The sequence below is a fragment of the Trachypithecus francoisi genome, unplaced genomic scaffold, assembly GCF_009764315.1.
Source record: "Trachypithecus francoisi isolate TF-2019V2 unplaced genomic scaffold, Tfra_2.0 Lachesis_group5, whole genome shotgun sequence".
Lineage (NCBI taxonomy): Eukaryota > Metazoa > Chordata > Mammalia > Primates > Cercopithecidae > Trachypithecus > Trachypithecus francoisi.
In genome coordinates, this window is record NW_022681470.1 from 41,936,073 (window position 1) to 41,961,339 (window position 25,267).

At 39.4% G+C, this 25,267-nt stretch overlaps 1 protein-coding gene across 3 annotated transcripts in view; it reads left to right on the plus strand.

Annotated features, from left to right (window-relative positions):
- The window catches only part of RNF2 (ring finger protein 2), a 55,078-nt gene that overhangs the window by 24,872 nt on the left and 4,939 nt on the right, over positions 1 to 25,267 (plus strand). The window contains exons 2-4 of one of the 3 annotated variants that reach the window (XM_033196436.1): positions 15,404 to 15,492; positions 19,609 to 19,796; positions 21,109 to 21,324. In XM_033196436.1, the coding sequence (XP_033052327.1) occupies positions 15,406 to 15,492; positions 19,609 to 19,796; positions 21,109 to 21,324 (491 nt within the window). In that variant the 5' untranslated portion in view covers positions 15,404 to 15,405. The remainder of the gene's footprint in view (positions 1 to 15,403; positions 15,493 to 19,608; positions 19,797 to 21,108; positions 21,325 to 25,267) is intronic. The other 2 variants (XM_033196437.1, XM_033196438.1) reach the window with 2 other exon arrangements.

Here is a 25,267-nt window from a genome sequence, read left to right on the forward strand (position 1 = left end):
AGATTCTGTATACCTTAGCCCTATACACTTTTTTTTTTTTTTTTTTTGGGAGACAGAGTCTTGCTCTGTCGCCCAGGCTGGAGTGCAGTGGCACAATCTCAGCTCACTGCAAGCTCCACCTCCTGGGTTCACGCCATTCTCCTGCCTCAGCCTCCTGAGTAGCAGGGACTACAGGCGCCTGCCACCACGCCCAGCTAATTTTTTTTTTTGTATTTTTAGTAGAGTTGGGGTTGCACCGTGTTAGCCAGGATGGTCTCGATTTCCTGACCTCGTGATCCGCCCACCTTGGCCTCCCAGAGTGCTGGGAACAGGCGTGAGCCCCCATGCCCGGCCAAGCCCTATACTCTTAATCATCAGACAGCAGTGTGCCTGCTCTATAATATCATAATCCCCTCAAAGATTGGAATATATGTTTGGAACTAGGGAGGAGGGTAATCCAAGAAACATTTTGTAAATAATTTGCTAATTTCTAATGAAGTTTAAGCCAGAAATGTTCCTGTTCAGTATGTTTCTTTTTCCCTTAAGCTTCCAGGAACCGAATATTTAGCCACATACAGATTACTAACAGTTGACAACTAATAAAGAAATCTGCCCTTTCTGGCAAATTTTGTTTGTTATAGAATAAGCCTTAAATGAGTAGTCTTGAATCAGCTGTATGAGGCACATTAACCAAAGATTTTAGTATTTTCTGTATTTTCTTCTCTAACTTATTTTTTTGAAAGAGTATTAGTGTAAAATTCTCGGTAAGTTGGGGGTAGCTAAATAATTTTTTTCCCTGGTCTGTTACATGTTAGGGGACTAGGAAATAGAAATGCTTCTTCAAATTGAAATAATAGAGAAGGTGATATCATCTGTTTTATGACTGTCATGTATGGATGTGCCAGGTACTTCATATGAATATCTCATTCAGTTTTGCCAGTGAACCTGAAAATTTTTATCACTTTGCAGATTAAAAAAAAAAAAAAAACCTTAAGAGTTTGAGAAATTTGCCTATGAATCCACAGCTAGTGACTGCTAGAGCTAGGATGCAAATCCAAACTGATCCAGTTCCAAAGATCATTTACTGTGCTTTCTGACTGTCTCATTTGTTGTTTTATAATGTAAAGGGATCCCTAAAATAGTTCTCTGCCTTTACTCTGGGGGAATTTATGGTTTAATGGATCCATTTTTCCTTAAATGGTCTTGGGAACAAATGTATGGCCTAGTCAGAGGATTCGAGAGTCTTGGGATCTCAAAGAGTTGAATGGGAACCTTAATTAGTATTATCCTAATTTTTTTTCATATGAACCTTATTCTTTGCTACATCTAACTCCTGTAGACTGCAGTGTTTTCATACTCCCCTCAACTAACTTAAGGATTGTAACATAGGAGTGGGATAGAAATGGTGTTTTAGGGAACCTCTGCGTAAGTATACTTTGTTTGCCAAGTAATACAAAGTGAGTATTTGTGTAGAAATAATGTTATGATTAGTGGTTAGGTCCTTAGACTAGTCTTCAGAATATTAACCTATAATATAATTGAACTAGTATACAAATACAGATTTTCCAGTAGTTCAAACACATCAATTTTTTTGTATTTTTGAGATGGAGTCTCACTCTGTTGCCAGACAGAAGTGGGCTGGAGTGCAGTGGCGCGATCTTGGCTCACTGCAACCTCTGCCTCCCAGGTTCAAGTGATTCTTCTGCCTCAGCCTCCCAAGTAGCTGGGACTACGGGTACATGCCACCATGCCCAGCTAATTTTTTTATTTTTAGTAGAGACAGCGTTTCACCATGTTGGTCAGGATGATCTTGATCTCTTGACCTCGTGAGCCGCCTGCCTCAGCCTCCTAAAGTGCTAAGATTACAGGCGTGAGCCACCATGCCCGGCCAGGTATATGTTTTTAATGGAAAAATGTAGAATGAACATTTTAGTTTCTAGTTGGGGATTTAAAATTTTAGTTTCTAGTAGAGATACAATTTCTGGAGCAGAGACAGAGTAATTATTACAGCAATAACTGCACCAGTTCTCCTCTGCCCTAGTTCTTTCCCAGGACAATGTGATGAGAGCAGGATATCCGTTTGATATATGAGGAACCAGAAAATACTAATCTGGGAACTTGTATATATGTTGTTCAACCCCAGCTCCTGAGAGAGGGAGATAGACCTTTGCTTCCTGATATAAATCTTAATCCTTAAGAGCAGAAGGTTGAGGAGGAACCTAGGTTCTTAATCTTTGGAATGTAAATCAATATTTGGGGTGAGGAGGGAGATCAGACTAGTTTCAAAATTTACAGCCCCTGGAATGTCTCCATAGTCTGAGGTTTCATCTTCCTTGAAATGTAAACACATAGTACCAGAGAGGTAAGTCTCTTACTGTCTATTATTACATTAAAATGTCCAGTTTTGTCCTTCAAAGGATAGATTTCTTTGCTAAGAAATAACCTGACCATGCAGAAATGTAGAAAATATTTTCTCTTCGTATAGAAAATAAACCAACTGTTAAATCTTTCTTTTCTCATACCTTTTCCCATGTTTTGGTTTGGGTTTTGTTTGTTTGTTTGTTTTTTGCCAAAGTTCTTTATTTGAAGGAATGGTACAAATGAAAGAATTTAAATGGGTATTTTGGTACAACTTACAGAAAAGTTAGGATAACCAAACATGCTTGCCTTGCACTGGTTACCAGGGAAGTCACCCCCATTGGCTATGGGGAAGTGAGCCTAAGGATTCGCACATCATTGTTAACCAAAAAGTGACTTAAGGCAGGTCTCTGCCATTAGAGGTTTGTTTAACCAAGGTTGAGGATGTATCCTGGAAAAAAAAAAAACAGTCACAGGAGCATCTGTGACCTGTGCTTTTTCCAAAGGGGATTGGGAGAACTTGATTATTTAAAGAGGGAAAGAGCAAGCAGGAGGATTAAAGGAGGGAGGGTAGGGAGTGAGGCAAATGTTTACATTCTTGTGAGGCTCTGATTAGCCTCAGTATATCTATATTTTCCATGTGAAAAGAGGGAGTAGGGGAAAAAGTCAATTATACATTCATCTCAGGGTAGTCCAAGGGATGATTTCTGGTTTTTATCCTTGTCTTCTACCTGTGGATATAAGCTGGTAATTGACATTGTTAAGGTGAGCTTCAACAGAACTCAGTTTTCGGGCTGGTTTATAGGGAAGATATGTATCCTGAAAGATTTAGATTAAGATGAGGGAAGCCATCTTGGGAGATATGTGGCCCTCTATTGTTGTGGGAACGTGGCTTATGGATGCGGCTATGTATGTCTCGGTTGTGAAATTATAGCTATCTGGGACCAAAAGGAAAGCAGTATTGCCTGACTTAGTTCCTAAGCTTTACTTTCCCTTTGGCATAGTGAGTTTAGAGTCCCAAGATTCTATTTTCTTTCACATCATCACTGTCTTCCAGGATGTACTTGTCAAAGAGTTAACTCTGCCATGCTAGATTAAGACCCACCTCCCCGCCAATCTTGGACAAGTTGAACATCGTCACCCAGTTCTTTGATAGATTTCACTGTTCACTTAGGTAATGCATCTCAGTGAAGTCACACAATGTGTGTGGTTTTGTCAATGACCAGTTCATGCATTTTCAGTAGTGACTGATTCATGCTTTTTTCCAAGTTTAATGCATGTTCCATTGTCTTCAACCTGCCCTCCCATTTATTACGGTCTGGTTTCTTGATGGCCTGAAGGAATATTAGGCCTCTCTGTTGGTTGTGCAGCTCCGTCACCTTCTCATTATATCTTCTTTCGTCATGACGTTGGTGAAGAAGTGTCATGGCAAAGCCATATCATTGTGGACAAAGTAGTAAGACATGAATTCGGTAGATGTAGAGACAAAGCTCGAGATTAATCTGGCAGTTGATGGTTCTGGTGGTAGGGGTTGCTGTCATCATGGGAGGCGGCTAAGAGGTAGCACTGAAGTGGTGGCAGGAGCCTTGGGGCTGCTAGAGGGTTCTGTGAGGAGGTAGCAGGGGGCTGACTCTGAGCTGCTGGCTAGGGTGGGGGTTCCAAGCACAGTTGAAGCAGTAAACCAAGGTGACTGTGAAGAATGTCTGGACTCCTATGTTGGGGATTTTTTGGGTTATTTTTTAGGCATGAAAATGTGAAATGTTGAGGTTGCCTAATTTCAACTCATCTTTTTATTTATTCATCACCATTGATGAGTTCTTGAGCAAATATTTATTGAAATGACTACTATATGCCAGGTACAGTGCAAGGTATTGGGGATATTGTGGTAAATAAGAGATAACTACTCTTAAAAAGCTTAGAAACCATAAAAATGCTATGGTTAAGAAAAGAGAGAGCATGAGAGAAAGGTTAGAATTTCTTTAGAATGTATGAGGGAGCTAGCTATGGGAAAATCTTTGGGGAAGAAATCACTCCTTTCCAAGCAGAAGGACAAGCTAGTGAAAGGACTCTAAAATGAGAATGATCTTTGCAAGACTGATGAAGAAAAAGATGGCAAGTGTGGCTAAAACATACAGCTCATGCCTGTAATCCCAGCACTTTGGGAGCACTACTGTTACTTATAAGGAATGCAGGTAAGATAATTACATCAGCCAGTACATTTTTATTGTATGTCAATCAAAGATAATAAAATGGAAATACATCTACTTCTGTAATCTGTTTCTTCTCACGACATTTCTGACACTATATATGTGGATTTTTTTCTACACTAACAATTCTCCAACTCTTTAGTCACCAACTGGGTGTCCAACAATTGATTCAAGTCAGTGATTACGCTACTCAGAGTGACTGCCAGACCCCACACATTAAGGGGTCAGTCCCCACAACAGACTGCCTCCACTTCAGATGCCATTAAGCCCATGCCTCGTGTACTTCTGACCAATTGGCTATAAGTTGGGGATTTCCACAGTCCCCTTCTCAGGTTTGATAATTTGCTAGAATGGCTCACAGAACTCAGAAAAGCATTTTACTTATATTTATCAGTTTATTATAAAAAGGGCACTATAAAAGATACAGCATATTAAGAGGTAGAGAGAGTGAGGTCAGGGTTCCAACCATAGGAGCTCGTATCCTATGGAGTTAGAATGTATCACCCTTCTGGCACCCTGACCTTCCACAAATTTCATCATTTAAGAATTTAGCGGAGATTCCATTACATGGACATGACTGGTTAAATCATTGGCCATTAGTAATTAGCTGGATCTCCAACCTTTTTTCTCTTCTTAGTGGTATGGGTAGGATGGGACTGAATGTTCTGACCCTCTAATCTTGTGGTTGGTTCTTCTGGAAACCAGTCCCTGTCCTGAATCTATCTAGGGGTCCACCTAGAGTAACCGTATTAGCATAAACTCAGGTATGGTTGAAAGGGGCTTACTGTGAATAAGAAAAGTGGCTCCTCTCACCCCTATGACTCAGGGATTCCAAAGGTTTTAGATGATCTGTGCCAGGAACCAAGGACTAAGACCAAATACAAGGAAAAAAAAGAGACCAAATACAGTCTGCCTTCCTGTATCAGTGGTTTCAACCAACTACAGGTTGAAAATATTAGGGAAAAAAATGGTATGGTTGCATTTGAACATGTACAGATTTTTTTCCTCATGTCATTATTCTCTAAACAATACCGTATAACAATTATTTACATAGCGTTTACATTATATTAAGTATTGTAAGTAATCTAGAGATGACTTAAAGTACACAGGAGGGTATGTGTAAGTTATATGCAAATGCTGTATCTTTTTATATAAGGGACTTGAGTATCCATGGATTTCGGTATCTGGGAGAGTCAGAGGGTGTCCTGGAACCAATCAATCCCTCTTAGATACTGAGGGATGACTATGTATGTTTTGGCCTCCCAAAGTGCTGGGATTACAGACATGAGCCACTGTGTTGTATAGTTCTTACAGCATGTCCATAGAGATTGTGTAATGGCCCCATATAGCTTGATTCAACCATTTTCCATTCAAGAAATACATTCCTTATGCTAAATACTGTAATTATGCCTCAACTGCCAAATTGTTCTGTCCCCAGAACTTTGCCGATGGTTTGACAATTCCTGTTTATGCACACACTTTTAAACACTAGCGTTCTCGCATTACTGTGACTCCCTGAGACTGGATAATTTATAGAGAAAAGGGGTTTAATTGGCTCAAGGTTCTGCAAGGCTGTACAGGAAGCATGGCTGGGGAGGCCTCAGGAAACTTACATTCATGGCGGAAGGTAAAAGGGGAGTAGGCAGGTCCTAGATGTCTGAAACTGGAGGAAGAGAGAGCAGAGGGAGATACTAGACACTTTAAACAATCAGATCTCACGAGAACTCATTATCATGAGAACAGCAAGGGGGACATCCATTCCCATGATCCAGTCACCTCCTGCCAGGCCCCTCCTCCGACATTGGAGATCATAATTCCACATGATATTTGGGTGAGACCACAAATCTTAAACCATATCAACTAAATATTAGTCATCTTAATTTTTGTCAACATCGCAGGTGAAAAATAGAGCCTATATAGAACACATTGTTTTGATTTGCAATTTACTGATTATTAGTGAAATTTAGCACAATTTAATTGTATTGGTTATATTTTCTGTCAATTACTCATTCATCATTTTGCTTATATTGAATTGTCTTTTAAATGGATTTGATGTTGTACTCAGTATATATTACAGATATTGTCCTTTGTTAATTTACATATGTTGCACATACTTTCTTCTTAGCTATTGCTTATCTTTTAAATTTGCTCATGGTGTCTTTTGTTGATTTTGTATGCAGGATTTAAAATTTTGTGAGGCGAAATATGAACCTTTAGTCTTCTGGGTATTTTATCTTGCTTTTAGGCTGCCCCTCTTTTCTTCTAGATCTTTTATGGTTTTTTTTTTTTTTTTGGAGGTGGAGTCTCACTCTGTTGCCCTGGCTGGAGTGCAGTGGCGCAATCTCGGCTCACTGCAACTGCTGTCTCAACCTCTGTCTCCCGGCTTCAAGCAATTCTCCTGCCTCAGACTCCCAAGTAGCTGGGACTACAGGCAGGTGCCACTATGCCCGGCTAATTTTTTATATTTTTATTAGAGATATATTTTTTATTCAGAAGTATAATTAATGAGCTGTAATTGGAAATTGGGCCTGTGAAACATTTATGGGAGGCTATTGTTCTAGACTAGCCTCTTTCTCTGGACCCCACCAGATCAGAACAAACCAGAATGGAGTCACTTGTGCTAAATGCCACATAGTCAAACTTGGAAATAGGCCAGTTTTCTAAAAAATAGGAGTTTATAGTCAGCCTGAGTCTTCGTAATAAGGAAGTCCCTGTTTTAACCTTTTAAAGGAAAGCATCTTTGAAACAACCAGTCTGCTTTTTGTACTGTTTCTGCTTTCTTCAGCCTTTTTCTTCTTTTAAAGCCAACCTCCTCTCCTCTCATTGGAAGTCATTTTATTTTATAAAATGAGATGTTGTCCAATTCCAGGAGCCCAAATAAAAGCCAATTGTGGGCCGGGCGTGGTAGCTCATGCCTGTAACCCAGCACTTTGGGAGGCTGAGGTGGGCAGATCACCTGAGGTCAGGAGTTTGAGACCAGCCTGGCTAAAAGTACAAAAATTAGCCACGCGTGGTGGTGGGCGCCTTTTAATCCCAGTTACTCAGGAGGCTGAGGCAGGATAATTGCTTGAACCCAGGACGTAGGCCGAGGTTGCAGTGAGCCAAGATCGCGCCACTGCACTCCAGCCTGGGTGACAAGAGCGAAACTCTGTCTTAAAAAAAAAAAAAAGAAAAAGAAAAAAGAAAAAGCCAATTGTGTCTTTAAACTTGTTATAATTTTGTCTTTTGATAGGCCCCTGGTAGACCTAGATCTTGTTCTGTTGTGTGACAAAGATATTTAGGCTGTCGTGGTATAGGGAGCACATTCTTGTCACTGGAAAAAATCCTTAAGCTCATTTTGTGTGGCATCTCGCTTCGTATCTTCTTTGCTGGCTTCCACTCTACTCTTCAGCTTTTCAGACTGTATCTTGGTCACCCATTCTTGTTCTTTTCCTCTTTTTGTACTCTGTGTATATGTTAGTATCTATACATAGGCGACTCTCAAATATTGTTCATTGAAATCACTTTTCATTGAGATCTGAAAAACAGAAGCTAAATGTATTTCACATTCTTGGTTTGGGCAAGGGGGAACCACAGGCAGAAATGTAGTTTCTCACTAAACAGAAGAGGAAAGATTAAATACAATTTTGGGGCAGGGTGAATTTAAATTAAATTTAAATGAAGATGTATACTGATCTAAAGCAAAGAGACACTAATTCTCCAAGAGTGTATCTGTTCAGTGACATGTTGATAAGAATTGAGGTAGTGATTTTGGCAGTCTGCGAGACTTTGCCCCTATTTTTGGTCTCAGGATCACCTGCTGTACTGTCTGGTAAGATAGCATCCATGTGGTAGTAGTTAAGACTGTAGATACCAGAGAACGTATTACTGTAATACAGACTTAACAGAAAGATAAAGAAGAACTAGAAAATTCTGCAAAGTCATGAAGAGTGTAGTTTTTCCAAATGGTACCAGGAAATTCTGGAAGTGCAGCTAACTTGTCAATCACTCCTAAGTCTTATTTGCCACAGGAGTACAGATATCCAAATCAGATATAATTTGGTTATGTGCAAGATAACTAGTATCTCTAGAAGTATAATACTTCAGAATATTTTATTTGATAGTTCCTATTAATTTTCCAGGGCAGTGTTCAGTAGACACAAGGAGTGTTCTGCTTGTAATTGGTCCTAGGGTAACAGTTATAGGTTGGCACATGGGTTAGCATTTGGAATTCTTAGAAATTCCTCCAATGGAGTTTTAGAAATTCCTCCTGAGTAGTTTTGGTTCTCTGAAAGATTTATTCTGTTGTAGTAGGATATATGTTAGAAATAATGGCACATGTGTTAGTTTGGTACAAAAGTAATTGCGGTTTTGGACTGTGAATTTTAAATCATCATAACTAGGCTCAAACACATCTTTATTAATCAAAATGGGAACCATTACAATCAACACATTTTTGCCAATGAGAAATAAATTTGTTTATTCCTGTAGTGTGAAAATCCATGCTTTGGGATTCAGTGAACTCTTGGAAAGTATTTTCTGCATCATGCTAGTTGTGGAAGTGTCTTCCCTGCAAAAAATTGTCGAGATGCTTGAATAAGTGGTAGTTGGTTGGCAAGAGGTCCAATGAATATGGTGGATGAGGCAAAACTGTAGCCTAATTCTGTCAACTTTTTTTTTTAGGTGGAGTTTCGCTCTTGTTGCCCAGGCTGGAGTGCAATGGTGCAATCTTGGGTCACTGCAACCTCTTGCCTCCTGGGTTCAAGCGATTATCCTGCCTCAGCCTCCTGAGTAGCTGGGATTACAAGTGTGTGCCACCACGCCTGACTAATTTTTGTATTTTTTGTAGAGATGGGGAGTTTCACCATGTTGGCCAGGCTGGTCTCAAACTCCTGACCTCAGGTGACTACCTGCCTCAGCCTCCCGAAGTGCTGGGATTACAGATGTGAGCCACGGTGCCTGGCCTCCTTCAACTTTTGAAGTGTTGGTTGTGTGACATGCATTTGAGCACTGTTGTGGATAAGAATTGGGCCCTTTTTGTTGATCATTGCCAGCTGCGGGCATTGCCATTTTCAGTGCATCTCATCTATTTGCTGCGCATAGTTCTCAGATGTAATGGTTTTGCCGGCATCTGTAGTGGATCAGAAAGCTGTAGCAGCAGCGGACCACCAGACGGTGACCATGACTTTTTTTTTGGTGCAAGTTTGCCATTGGGAAGTGCTTTGGAACTTTGGAAGTGCTTCAGTCCAACCACTGAGCGGGTCATCACTAGTTACCACATAAAATCCACATTCGTCACAAGTCACAATCCAATGGATAAATGGTTTATTGTTGTTGCGTAGAATAAGAGAAGACAACACTTAAAAATGGTGCTGTTTTTGATTTTCGCTCAGCTCATGAGACACCCACTTACCGAGGTTTTTCACCTTTCCAGTTTGCTTGAAATGCTACGACCGTAGAATGGTAGACGTTGAGTTCTTTGGTAACTTCTAATATAGTTATAAGACGATCGGCTTGTGTGATTGTTCTCAGATGGTCGTTGTCAACTTGCGATGGCTGGTCACTATGGCTCTGCGTCTTCAAGGTTCTTGTCTCCTTTGCAGAACTTTTTTTTTTTTTTTTTTTTTTTTTTTTTTTTGGAGGCAGAGTCTCACTCTGTTTCCCAGGCTGCAGTGCAGTGACACAATCTTGGCTCACTGCAACCTCTGCTTCCGAGGTTCAAGCCATCCTCCTGCCTCAGCCCCCCAGTAGCTGGGATTACAGGCATATGCCAGCATGCCTGGCTAATTGTTTTTATGTTTTATTTTTAGTAGAGACAGGGTTTTGCCATGTTGGCCAAGCTGGTCTTGAACTCCTGACCTCAGGTAATCCACCACCCTCCTTGGCCTCCTGAAGTGCTGGGTTTACAGGCGTGAGCCACCGCACTCGTCCTGTAGAATTTCCTTCTTGGACCACCACTGCCCTGTATGTTCATCAGCAGTTCCTGGGTAGAATGCATTGTTGATGTTGAGAGTTGTCTCCAGTGCTTCACAAACCATTTTGAACTCGAATAAGAAAATTACTCAGGTTTGTTTTTTGTCTAACTCCATTTCCATAGTGTAAACATAAACAGCAAATAATTCATTAGCAAAAAAAAAAAAATAAAGTGAGAAATGCCCATTAAAATGATATATAATAACCACATTGAAGAATATATTCCAGTATCAAATAGTGAATTCCAACAATGCAAAAACCACGATTAATTTGTACTAGCCTAATATCTACATAGAAGCTGGCCATCTATATTTATACATGGTTCACCTCAAATTCAACAACTAGAGTCATCTTCAAAGCAGCATCATTGGATAGACTCTGGCCATTGTTTTTTTCCCCGGCTGCTTTGTTTGCTAATATGGAACAAAGCCTCTTATTTTTCTGCTTGCTTTGTCTACTAATATCTTATAAGTAGGTCTTTAATTCTTAGAGGATAAAATATCTTTTGATTTTTAAAATTATTTTGATAGCTAGGTTTATTCAAAGGGTTGTATGTTTGTTTTAGTTTGTATTTTGTCAGTTTTCTCAGGTTCTTTGAATGTTTTCAGCTACATATTGGAGATTATCCAAATTTGCAATTTTCCATTTTAATTTTTTTTTTTAATTTTATAAGTCCTGTATTTTATGTTTTAGCTTATGAACAAGAAGACAGCCAGGGTTTTTATTATATTAACTTTGGGTCTGTTCCACAGTATAAAGTCTTGATGGCAATTTCTCATGTCTCTCCCATCCAACTCTTCACTTTCTGTCTCCTTCCCTCTCCCTTCCCACACAGGGTCTCTCCTACAGCCTCAAACTCCTGGGCTCAAGCAGTCCTCCTGCCTCAGACTCTTGAGTAGCTGGGACTACAGGCCAACTCTTTTTCTTACTCTAGTCACTATTATTAGGTGTGTGTGTGTGTGTATATATGTGTGTGTGTGTGTGTGTGTGTGTGTGTGTGTGTATATATATTTTTTTTTTTTGAGACCTGAGCTCACTCTGTTGCCCCGGCTGGAGTGCAGTGGTGTGATCTCAGCTCACTACAACCTCAGCCTCCTGAGTAGCTGGGGCTCCAGGTGTGTGCCACCACTCCTAGCTAACATTTTGTATTTTTTATAGAGAGGGAATTTTGCTGTGTTGCCCAGGCTGGTCTCAAATTCTGGGACTCAAGTGATCTACCTGTCTCGGCCTCCCAAAGGGCTGGGATTACAGGTGTAAGCCACTATGCCTGCCGCCCCCACCTTTTTTTTTTTTTTTTTTTAAATGTCTTTTCCTTAAAAAAAAAAAAAAAAAAAGAAGACGGGGTCTCACTCTGTTGCAGACTGGAGTGCAGTGGCACAATCGTACCTCACTAAAACCTTAAACTCCTGGGCTCAAGCCATCTTCCAGCCTTAGCCTCCAAAGTGTGTAGAATGATAGGCACACAACATCACACCTACCTAATTTTTAATTTTTTTGTGTGGAGATGGCATCTTGCTGTGTTGCCCAGACTGGTCTTGAACTCCTGGCCTCAAGCAGTCCTGTGAGCCACCGTACCTCCCCAGTCTTTAAGTCTTCTTCTAGCTATCTGTTGGCTTTAACTGCTTTAATTCAGTTTCTGTTGGCTTACCACTAGAAGCAGCATTGTAGCAATTTTAAATGAGTATTAGGTCGTTGGTTTGTTTTGGGGGAGGAGACCTTGGGAAAGGATAGTTCATTTAGGATTTTGGGGGAGGCAATAGAGAAGAACAAAAGGAATATATGCTGATGGTGATGGTAAAGCATGATAATGTTAGATGCAAAAGGAGGGCACGTTTCAGATAGTTTGAGGGGTTTTGTTTCCCCCTTCTGACTTTAACAAGAGAATCTTCTAGGGATGCTGTTTTCAAGTCAGTTTTATTTTGAGACCTTGGCATGCTGGTCACAAAAGGCCATTGTATATTTGGTACTTTTTTTCCTTTCCTTTCTAGAGCTTCTCTGAGCTGTATTATCTTTGATGTGCCCCAAATTCTTCATAATAGCTGAGGTAACTAGAAATCATCCTTGGAGAAATTGTGCCATCTAGCCTACTAAGTGCAATAATTTAAGATTATAATAAGAATGCATATAGCAGGAATTCTACCAGGAGAAGCTTGCAGCTTTCACTTTGATTCACAAGAGAGGGTTGCCATAGTAGGTGTCTAATAATACTTATAAAATGGTAGCTAGGGCCTATGACTGAATAATCAAACTCTGTGATTACCAGTCTGTTAACCGTTAGCTCCAGAGTACAGGAATGAGGGACATGTTGTGTCTTCAGGGAAGCATGGGAATTTTTTTTTTTGCCTCCACTATCTACTGGACCACTCTACCTTAGTGGTCCGTGAGTAACTGAACTCAGTGTGTGTAGCAACTGTACTGCTCTTCTAATGCATACTTTTCTTTTGTATTCTCAATAAAAAATGGTTGCTTTCGCAGAGCCATATTTGACCCTTCTTTCTTAATACCAGTGTCTTGTATATCACTTAGTGGTCTGTCTCTCTGTCCATGTTTAATTGCTTTAGTTCAGATAGTTAATATCATACAGGTTTTTACCAACTTTCTCTCACTGATTTTATTGTTAGTTGCTTTCTAGTCTTCTGCCTTCTATACTACTTGAGTTTTTGTGAACAATTTGATCATGTTACTCTCCTGTTTAAACCTTTTTTTTTTTTCCTTTTTTGAGACTGAGTGTCACTTTGTCACCCAGGCTGGAGTGCAGTGGTGCCATCTCAGCTCACTGCAACCTCCGCCTCCCAAGTTCAAGTGATTCTCCTACCTCAGCCTCCCGCATAGCTGAGATTACAGGCGCACGCCACCACACCTGGCTAATTTTTGTATTTTTACTAGAGACTGAGTTTCACCATGTTGCCCAGGCTGGTCTCAAACTCCTGACTTCAGGTGATCTGCCTGCCTCGGCCTCCCAAAGTGCTGGGATTACAGGCGTGAGCCGCCGCACCTGGCCCTGTTTAAAACTTTTAATATCTTCCAATCACAAGCATGCCCATATATGGTGCTGTAATTTGCTTAGAACCCTCTTTTATACTTCCATTCCACTGTAGTAATCTCTATTAATATATTTATTTTTTTTCCCTTAAGCTCTGTTGGATTGATAATGCCTTTCTTTTTAAGGTTTATTTCATCTCTGCCAAAGCCTCCTTAACTCCTTAAATTCCCCAATCCACCTCTATAATTCCATTTATTTTTGTCTATATACCTGCTTAGACTTTGTCTTAGACTTTTTCTTATGGATTGTAGTTGAGCTATTTGCATGTATTTCCTTCTAGACAAGGACCCTGGGGCAGTTCTGCTTGACTAGTGATAGATATTTACTAAATATTTGTATGACTGGAGTCACTTCATTTTCTGTGCCCCACAGGAGTGAGTTTTTTATCTACAACCCTCTTTCCCACATTTATACTAGATGTCCCCCTACTCAAAGACAAGCAGAGAAGTTGGTCTTATGCTGTTCAGTTCATTTATATCAGGAAAGGAGGCAGAGTTAATCAGAGTGGTGAGGAGACTTTGAATGGTGTCAAATGGGGAACAATAGGAGGAACTAGGATATTTATCCAAAAGGAAAGGAAAATCAGGTGGGATGTGATACCATTTTCCCAATATTTGAAAGACTGTCATGTAGAAAAATTATAGACTAATTATTATTATTATTAGTTTGTCTTCAGAGGACAGCTATAGGATGAATAGGTAGCAGTTTGGGTCTCAACATTAGGAAGAGCTTTCTGAAGGTAATTTTTCATGAGTGAAGCTGTGAAAATAGAGGCAGAATGACTAGTGGTTTAAAGTGCTATAAAGTAGATATTTTAACTTGGGCAGCGTTAGACTAGATAGCTATGCTGAAGAATCTGAAATTTTCCTGATTTAGTTCTAAGTTCTATGACTGTAAATTTCATAAAAATATTTATTGTTAGGCCGGGCGCGGTGGCTCAAGCCTGTAATCCCAGCACTTTGGGAGGCCGAGATGGGCGGATCACGAGGTCAGGAGATCACGACCATCCTGGCTAACACCGTGAAACCCCGTCTCTACTAAAAAATACAAAAAACTAACTGGGCGAGGTGGCGGGCGCCTGTAGTCCCAGCTACATGGGAGGCTGAGGCAGGAGAATGGCATAAACCTGGGAGGTGGGGCTTGCAGTGAGCTAAGATCCGGCCACTGCACTCCAGCCTGGGCGAAAGAGCGAGACTCCGTCTCAAAAAAAAAAAAAATATTTATTGTTTTGGGTTAAGACAATCTTCTATATATTCAGTAGTAATTAAGCACTTTTGATATGTTAAGTACTTCCTGTATGCCAGCTCTTAGGAAGTCAGTAGTAGGCTTTTACTGTCAAGTAGTTCATATTTACAAGTGTAAAAGATTCTTGAGTTTTTCTTCTTTTTAATTTTTGAGAACCAGTGAATAATTTGTTTTTATTCTCAAGATTAACAATTACTAAAAATCAGTTTTGAGATTTACGTCCTGTCTTAATCCATTTGGCCTGCTATAACAAAATACTTTAGGCTGGGTAATTTATAAGCAACAGAAATGTATTACAGTAATGGAGACTGGGAATTCCAAGATCATGGCACCAGCAGATGCAGCGTCTGGTGAGTGCCTATTCCTTATAGCTGCTTCTCTGTGTCCAAACATGCTGGAAGGGCCAAAAGTTTCCATCAAGCCTCCTTTATAAAGGCACTAATTTCATTCATGAGGGTGGGGCCCTCATAACCTGATCACCTCCCAAAGTCCCCACCTGTTAATATTACTGCATTGAGATTAGATTTCAACATAGGAATTTTGGTGGGACACATACATTCAGACCATAGCACTTCCCTTCCAAATACTAAAATTGTTTTTCTCTCTTTTTTATTTCCAGCAATGTCTCAGGCCGTGCAGACAAACGGAACTCAACCATTAAGCAAAACATGGGAACTCAGTTTATATGAGTTACAACGAACACCTCAGGTAATGACTAAGATGACTGCCAAAGGGCATATGAGACATGTAAACTGGGATACATTTTTAGAACATGAAAACTTAAATAGAACATACAGTAATAATAAATTTATATTCAATCATTCCTGACTTCTGTATGTTTGCTAACACTTTATTCATTGATTGAACAAATAATCTGAATATTCTATACAAGCTTTTGTGGTAGGTACTGGGTAAACAGTGGTGAGTAAAACAGATGTAGCACCAACCATGGACTTTTACAGACATTGAAAAAGTAAGTATCTGTAAAATTCACATGCGAGAAGTTGTAGAAAGTTGGGCAAGTCCTCCTTGCTGTAATAAGTACCAATAAAGCACCAAGGAAGACTGTTTTGAGATGATGGCAAAGACTAGGGGAGGAGCAGGTTTGAAGGCAATAAACATGCTTAACATTGGATTAATTTCGAGATTCCTATACAACAGGCAGGCAGAGATGCCAGCTAGAGATGATTTTTATATTAGTCTGGACTAAATATAAAATTTTAGGGATTGACAGCAAGCACATTTTAAGCAATAGGAATGGATAAAATCATCCAGAGAGATGAGCAGAGGACCTATAACTTCATCCAGAGCTGCTTCGATATTTAGAAATTAGGTAATGGACAAGGAGCCAGTGAAGGAGACTGAGAGGAACATCCAGAGAAAAGGAAGGAAAAACAGGAGTTTGAGAGGGGAGGGATTTAAAAGCTAAAGGAAGCCTTACCAACATGGAGAAACCCCATCTCTACTAAAAATACAGAATTAGCCAGGCGTGGTGGCAGGCGCCTGTAGTTGCAGCTACTTGGGCGGCTGAGGCAGGACAATCGCTTGAACTTGGGAGGCGGAAGTTGTGGTGAGCTGAGATTGCGCCATTGCACTCCAGCCTGGGCAACATGAGCGAAACTCCGTCTCAAAAAAAAAAAAAAGAAAAAAAAGCTAAAGGAAGTATTTCAAGGAGGACGTAGTTAAAGTGTTTAACATGAGTGACAGGCTGAATAAGGTGAAGGTTAGACAAGTGTAAATTAAGAGTTGACAATAAAGTTGGTCCTCCACATATATGGGGTTCTGCATCTGTGGATTCAAGCAGCCACAATTGAAAAAATTCAGGGAAAAAAAATTTTCACAAAATTCCAAAAACCAAAACTTGAATTTTCCATGTGCTAAGTATTATGTTGAATCCATGCAAATGAGGTGCTGTACGGGCATTGTATTAAGTATTACAAGTAATTTAGAGATGATTTAAAGTAGCAGTCCCCAGGGACCATTTTCTTGGATGACAGTGTTTCCATGGATTGGGGGTGGGTGGGTGGGGGATGGTTTCAGGATGAAACTGCACCATCTCAGATCATCAGGCATTAGATTCTAATAAGGAGCATGCAGTCTAGCTCCCTTGCGTGTGTAGTTCTCAATAGGGTTCGGACTCTTATGAGAATCTAATGCCACCACTGATCTGACAGGAGGCGGAGCTTAGGCGGTAATGCTTCCTCGCCTGCTGCTCACCTCCTGCTGTGTGGTCTGGTTCCTAACAGGCCAGTACCTGTCCATGGCCTGAGGGTTGGGGCTCCTAATTTAAAGTACATGGGAGAATATGCCTAAGTTATAAGGGACTTGAGCATCCAAGGATTTTGATATCTGTGGAAGTTCCTGGAGCCAACCCCCCATGGATACCAGGGGTCGACTGTATATACTTGGTGACCTTGACAAGAGCAAGCTCACCTGAGTAGATTGTACAAGGTTGAGGGTTGAATGGAATCATGGTGCGTTCTCATCATTATTTCACACGATGAATCAAGGATATGATAATTATATATATATGGCCCAGTAAGGGGAGGGTAGAAGTGACGAAAGATGAATAGGCAGTTCTTCAGAGAAATTCAGCTATGCAGGGGAGCCAAGAAATGGAGTAAAAACTGGAGACCAATGTGAAATTGAGTTTTTAATTGTGTTTGTAAGATGGAGATAGAGGCTGGGCTCAGTGGCTCACACCTGTAATCCCAGCACTTTGGGAGGCTGAGGCCGGTGGATCACCTGAGGTAAGCAGTTTGCGGCCAGCCTGACCAACATGGTGAAACCCTGTCTCTACTAAAAATACAAAAAATTAGCTGGGCGTGGTGGGCGCCTGTAATCCCAGCTACTCAGGAGGCTGAGGCAGGAGAATCGCTTGAACCCGGGAGGTGGAGTTTGCAGTGAGCTGAGATCACACCATTGCACTCCAGCCTGGGCAACGAGTGAAATTCCATCTCAAAAAAAAAAAAACAAAAAAAAAACTAGAGGTAGAGTGCCCGTCTTCTCTCTCCCCTTGCACAGCTCTAGGATGCATCATTCATGTTTTACTATGCCGCAGCCCAAGCTGAGACTCTAATCTCTTAGGCTGATTCAATGGAGAAGGAGAGATTGCTGAAATCAGAGAGCAGATAGAATAATCAAAAGAAGAATCTCTTTGAGAGGGTACAAAGGAATACACCTTTGATAGGACAAGGTATAGTTTCTCCTTGTAACAGGAGAGATAGATGATGATGTATAGATTTCATACAGAGGAAATGAAGGAACTCTCTTTTAATGAAATACCTCAATAAATTGAGGTAAGATAGTTTATTGAACGTGAAGATGGGAAAAGGTCAGCAGATAGAAGAAAAGTGTGTAAAATAATGTATAGAAAGGAAAAGTGAGTTTGTTAGATTAACCAGTTGCTGAGCAGTGTTAAACACCCATATGAGGCTGGTGAAATTTTTAGTTATACCAAGGTGGTTTTCCCTTTTTCTCTTCCCCTACAGTGCTACATATCTGCACAAGTACAGCCCTGGTGGAGAACATAGATGGTTGAATTTATCCAGGGTTGGGATTTTGTTAGGCATGTTCTAAAGAGGCAGAGGAGAACCGACTTGATTACTCTCTGGGTCATCGATATACTCTGAGTGATAGTTTCCTTAATCAAGTTTGTCTAAGTGTTAAACTAAGGAAAAAGGAAATTTTTTATTTCATATTTATATATATTCATAGTTGTGTATTTATGTATATTTATATAGAGAGGCTGAAACCTCACAAGCATATTTTATTAATACTTGAGCCCTTTATGAACAATAGGTATAGTTTCTATGTTTTTCTTATGGAGTAATCCATCTTTGACCATATAAAGAAAGCACAAGTATGATGGACTGCCAGTGGAAACAAGAAGCACAGGAACCTATTGAAAGCCACTTACTTATACCTGCATCTTGCTTTACAATTCTCACCATACTAGAACTCTCCTCAATCTGTAGGAGTTGATACTGGTGGCTTTAGAACTGAGTAATCTATGTTCTCACTGCCAGCTTGTGGAGAGGGTAGTGAACCAAGTAGGATTCACTAATCACTCTACAGCAGGGGAGATAAGTCCTGAAATTTTACATTGGAACTCCAGATGCATTTTGGAGAGAAACTTATTTAGGCATGACAGTTAGATATAGCAATACATTTTATACTTTGGATATATTCTGGTATAAATCAGCTTCTGGGTTAGTGTGAGAAGCTGACTACTTTGTATAAAATTGCTCTGTGGAAAATAATTTTCGGGGTTCAAAAGTATTTTATAATGAAATTCTATTGAGCTATTTATAAACTAGAGACTACTTTTATTGGAATCTTATTTTAATAGCATGAAACATATAATTTATTGTGAAAATGGTGTAACTTTTGAAGATGGATGTTTTCTAAGGGTTAATTTAGCCCTAACTTTCTCATTTTGCAGGTAAGAAAGCAATGTTAAATAATTATTTAGACTAAGCTAGTTAATTTGACTAGAACTAGATCTAACCTAAGGTATATGATTCCAAATTCAATGTTTTTTTATTATACCAGGCTAATTTCCCACTAGTAAACTTTTAAATACATGAATATGTTATCTTTAGCATTAAAGTAAGAGCATTTATATAATATAGTGGTGGTGGGGCTGAGGGAAGCTGTAGGCGATTATAGCCAAAACAAAATTAGCTGTGAGTTGACAATGGCAGTGGCTGGGTGATGGGTACATATATATTTGTTTTTACCATTTCCAGTATTTTTATATGTTTGAGCTTGTCCATAATAAAAAATTAAGTAGCTTTTAATTTTAAAGTGACTCTTTTACAGGAGGCAATAACAGATGGCTTAGAAATTGTGGTTTCACCTCGAAGTCTACACAGTGAATTAATGTGCCCAATTTGTTTGGATATGTTGAAGAACACCATGACTACGAAGGAGTGTTTACATCGTTTTTGTGCAGACTGCATCATCACAGCCCTTAGAAGTGGGTATGTTGAGAAGAGTTATTATACTAGGTACTTAAATTTACCATGAAAATGCTTTCCAGGGTTTGAGAAATACTTTTTCTTTTTCTTTTTTTTTTTGAGACAGAGTTTTGCTCTTGCCCAAGCTGGAGTGCTGCAGTGGTGCAATCTTGGTTCACTGCAACCTCTGCCTCCTGGAGGTTCAAGCGATTTTCCTGCCTCAGCCTCCAGAGTAGCTGGGATTACAGGCTTGTGCCACCAGGGCGGGCTAATTTTTAAAATTATTTTTACTAGAGACGGGGTTTCAACACATTGGCCAGGTTTCAGCATGTTGAAGTCCCGACCTCAGGTGATCCACCCGCCTTGGCCTCCCAAAGTGCTGGGATTACAGACATGAGTCACTGCACCTGGCCGAGAAATACATTTCCTTTCCTTTCTTCTTTTTCTTCTTTCCCCTTTCGTCTTACTCCTTTCCCCTTTCCCCTTCCTCCTTTCCTTTCCTTTCCTGAGATGGAGTCTCACTCTGTCACCCAGGCTGCAGTGTAGTGGCACGATCTTGGCTCACTGCAACCTCCACCTCCTGGGTTCAAGCGATTCTCCTGCCTCATCCTCCTGAGTAGCTGGGATTACAGGCATGTGCCACCACGCCTGGCTAATTTTTCTATTTTTATTAGAGGGGGAGTTTCACCGTGTTGGTCAGGCTGGTCTCGAACTCCTTACCTCGTGATCCACCCGCCTTGGCCTCCCAAAGTGCTGAGATTACAGGCGTGAGCCACTGCACCCAGCCGAGAAATACATTTTCTATAAGTGTTTGATTGAGAACTAGAAATCTTTCTGAAGTGTAAGTTTTAATTGTAGGAAAATCTTTGTATTGAAATCACTGATTTTTAGACACTTCATAGGATGAGTATTTGTTTTGAGGAAATTACAAAGCGTAAAACCATTATTTTTCCACTTAAGTGTATAAAATTACTTATGAAAGTATTATTTCAATAAAATAATTTATTACATATAAATTAACATATATATTAGTGGGTATTTTTTCCTTGCAAAGCATGGATATTGGAAAGGGGAAATTTAAATTAGACGAGAATAGATTTTTATTTCTAAGATGGTTATTTATAAATTATCTTTGGAAATACTCAAATTTTTTCTTTTGACAAGTGGTATAGAGTGTTTGAGGTTTCCAGAATCTTGCTTACCCACTAGTCAGAGTTTCAAGGAAATTCAGGTTAATCGGTTTACATTTCTGTGACTTATTAAAGGTATTGGAATTAAGGTGAATATCCAGAAGCCAGATATTTTTGTCTTAGTCCAAAGATACTAGCATTGTTTACATTTGCTTTCCCCTCCTTTTATTTAGCAACAAAGAATGTCCTACCTGTCGGAAAAAACTAGTTTCCAAAAGATCACTAAGGCCAGACCCAAACTTTGATGCACTCATCAGCAAAATTTATCCAAGTCGTGATGAGTATGAAGCTCATCAAGAGAGAGTATTAGCCAGGATCAACAAGCACAATAATCAGCAAGCACTCAGTCACAGCATTGAGGAAGGACTGAAGATACAGGCCATGAACAGGTATATGGGAAAGAGGGTCAGAGAGGGTAGCTATTTTTCTGAATACTTTATTAACAATTAAATTTACTTTTTGAAAAAGTTAAAATACAGTAACAAATAGTTGTACTGCATGATTACTTTTCATGCAGGTATAATACATGCCTCCAGGCATAATAAGGTATTTCATTTAAAATACTAGAATCTCTCTTGTACCTACTTTTTTCTCAACTTACCATTCTATTTCTCCTCTTGTTTTTATGGCAAAATTCCTTGAAGGAGTTGTATCTCCAATTCTTTTCCCATTCTTTTATGTACTTCCTCCAATCAGACATTCATCCTCACCACCCCATCATATTGCTGTTATCTATTAGTGATCTCTTCATTGTGCCATCTAATGACTGATTCTCAGACCTCGTCTTACTTAGCAGCATTTGACACAATTAATTTCTCCCTTCTCTTTAAATCATTTTCTTCACCTGCCTTTCAGGAGGCCCTTGTCTCTTGGTTCCCTTTGTATGTCACTAACTGTACTTGTTTCTTTTGTACTTTTTATTTCAGTTTCCCTAACTGTTAAAGATGGTGTGTCTTTAACAGAGACTAGTGTTTGTTTCTGTCAAAATCTGTCTCCAAATTATCTTACTCAGTTTTACGGTTTTATTTACCATCTGTATGCTGATGACTCCCAAATTTATATAGCCAGCCTGGACTTAACCTGAATTTTAGACACATCTCCTTATGGGTATCTAATAAGCATCTCAAACTTAACATGATGAATACTGAACTTACTCCCTACTTCTCTTCATTCTTACTCATTTTGGGTGATGGCAACTCCATCATTCTACTTGCTTAAGCCAGAAACTTTAGAGTTGGTTTTTTTTTTTTGAGATGGAGTCTTGCTCTGTCACCCAGGCCAGAGTGCAGTGGCACCATCTTGGCTCACTGCAACCTCTGCCTCCTGGGTTCCAGCGATTCTCCTGCTTCAGCTCCTGGGACTACAGGCGCACACCACCACACCTGGCTAATTTTTGTATTTTTTAGTAGAGACGTGGTTTCGCCATATTGACCAGGCTGGTCTCGAACTCCTGACCTCGTGATCCGCCCGCCTCAGCTTCCCAAAGTGTTGAGATTACAGGCGTGATCCACCACACCCGGCCTTGGAGTCGCTTTTAAATCTCTTTCACACATCCTGTATTCCAATCTGTAAATAAATAAATACCTTTTGCTTTCTCCATAGTATATCCAGATTCAGGCCACAACAGTCTTTCATTTGATGTATTGAAATAAGTTCCCAACTGGTTTTTCTACTTCCTGTGCTTACTCCCACATAGTCTATTCTCAGCACAGCAGCCAGAGATAACTGTTAAATTGAAAGGAAGATCATGGTTTTCCTTTGCTCAGAGCCCTCTAATAACTTCTATTCACATTCAGATTCAGGCTAAAAACCAAAAGACTTTAATGATGGTTTCTAAGACCCTATATAAGATGGGCATTTTCCCTACCCTCATCTTCTTTTCCTCTCTGACATTATCGTCTGATTTATTCAGGCCTCAAGGAGAATCATTATTTTCCATAGAAGGAGATAATAGTAAAGCCCCATCTCAGTCTAGTCGTTTTCGCCTTGGCTGAACATCACACTCACTCAGAAAACTTGTAGGCATCATCCCCATCCCAGTAATCAGGGTCCAGGATTTCTGTTTTTAAGGTTCCATAGATGATTCTGTAGTGTAGTCAAGGTCAAAAACCACTGACTTAAAGGTTAAAAGATGTGCTCCATTCTAACAGTATTAAACTGGCCTACCACTCTGTTTACCAAAGTATAATGTACTAAATGTTAAATGTATTTATTTTTAAAATAATTTTACATTCCTAAGAGTTGGAAGGACTTTAATGGTTGTTCAATTTAACCGTTTGCTAAAAGCAGGACTCTCCTAGCAAATATTCCTTTGGTTTTGCTTGTACATTTCTAGTGGTGGGGCTGTGTGATAGGCACTGCTTTCTTTTGTTGGCAACTTTATTACAACTTCCTTACTGTTCTTCAGACTCACCAAGCATTCTTCTGCCTCAGAGCCTTTGTACTTACACTACTCTATTTCAGGAACCCTCTTCTTCCAAATAATCCACATGGCACACTACCTCACTTTCTTAGCAGGTATCTGCTTAAGTTCTCATCTTCCATTCTAGGACTCTATAATTCCTTACCCTCCCTGCCTCATTTTTTTCCCCATAGCACGTATCACTCTCTGATGTGTGACCTGCTACACTAGAATATGACCCCTAAGAGGGAAGAGACTGTGTCAGTATCATTGATTCTTACTAACACCATTATTTAGAACCATGCTTGGCTTAAAGTAGTAGCTGCTCAGTAAATATTTATCGATGTGTGAATTTTTAAGTTCTTCCTTTACATTGAATTAAAATTAGTCTCTTGTGTGCAGCAGTGTGGGTTTGTCTTATGTTGAAATGCTTATGTTGACTTTTACATCTATTTCAGATTCTGCTTCTGTCTTTTCAAATACTTTTATATAGATATATGTTCGTACGTGTCCCTCCAAAGGCTTAATATTCACATTCCTCATTTTTTTGTTCCTCATATGACTCTCAAGATTGGTGTCATTCTTAAAATGCTATCCTCAGGACAGTATGTAGTATCATAGATGTGATTTGATAAATGTGGGATATAATAGATTATTAATGTTCTTTATACGAACATTATTCTTTAAACGCTACCTGCAGTTCCATTAATGTAGCTCTGTCACACCATTTCTTTTTTGGAAAGAGATATGGGATAAAAATAAATATATTGAGTCTTAATAAACCTGTTAGGTCATTGTAATTTATGGTCAACTAAAATTTGCTTTAGTTGTGGATTTTAGAAGATATTTTTGTTTTTATGTTGTGCTATTAATTTTTTGTCCCATTATTTTGGCCTGTTCATACCTTTTTTTTCAAAAGTCGTGGTAAAAGACATATAACAGAATTTTCCATCTTAACCTTTTGTAAGTGTAGAGTTCAGTAGTGTTAAGTACATTCCTTTTTTTTTTTTTTTTAAAATGATCGGCTCCTCAAAGCTGAACATTCACAGTGTTGTGCAACCAATCTACAGAACTCTTTTCATCTTAGAAAATTGAAACCCTGTATCCATTAAGCACTAACTCCTCATTTCTCCCTCCCCCCAGTTCCCGGAAACTGTCATTCTACTTTGTTTCATGAATTTGACTTCTTTAGATACCTCACCTGAGTGAAATCATGCAGTGTTTGGACTTCTGGGTTTTTTGTTGTTGTTATTTACTATTATTAATTTCTCTTTTTACTTGACTATAGGCCACCAAGTTACGTATATGTACTTTGGTGCCTGGTTTATATTACTTAAATGACCTCAGCATGTCTATTCATATTGTGTGTGGTAGGATTTCCTTCCTTTTTAGGGCTGAATAATATTCCATTGTGTGTGCTTATATATTTTTGAATCATCGTTTGTTATTTAACATACCGGTCATCCCCTCTTAGTTTTGCAATGATCTATAAATTTTACAAGCAGGATTTTTTTTTTTTTTTTTGGAGTATGAGTTCTTGAGCATCTTTCCTAACTATTGGACTGCTATTTCCTTGTTCTGGAGATAAACATAATGACAGTATTCTTACAAATGCAAGGCATTCTTTCATACTTCTTTTTCATCATATATTCCTTCTTTTTTTTTTTTTTATCTATAAAGTTAGGGACGCAGGCAATGTGGTAGAAAGAATGTGGTCTGGTTCACATCCTAGCTCTAGCTCTGGCACTTACTAGCTGTATAACCTTAGGCAAATTATTTAATCTTGTACCTGAGTTTCTTTGCTTTTCTCAACTAGAAAATGACAGTAATGGTAACTGCCTTGACAGGTTGTTTTGAAGAGTAAACAAGATTGTATGTATAAAGTGCCTTGCCCGGTAATTAGTTTTAGTATCTGAGCTTGTTAGAGAGCA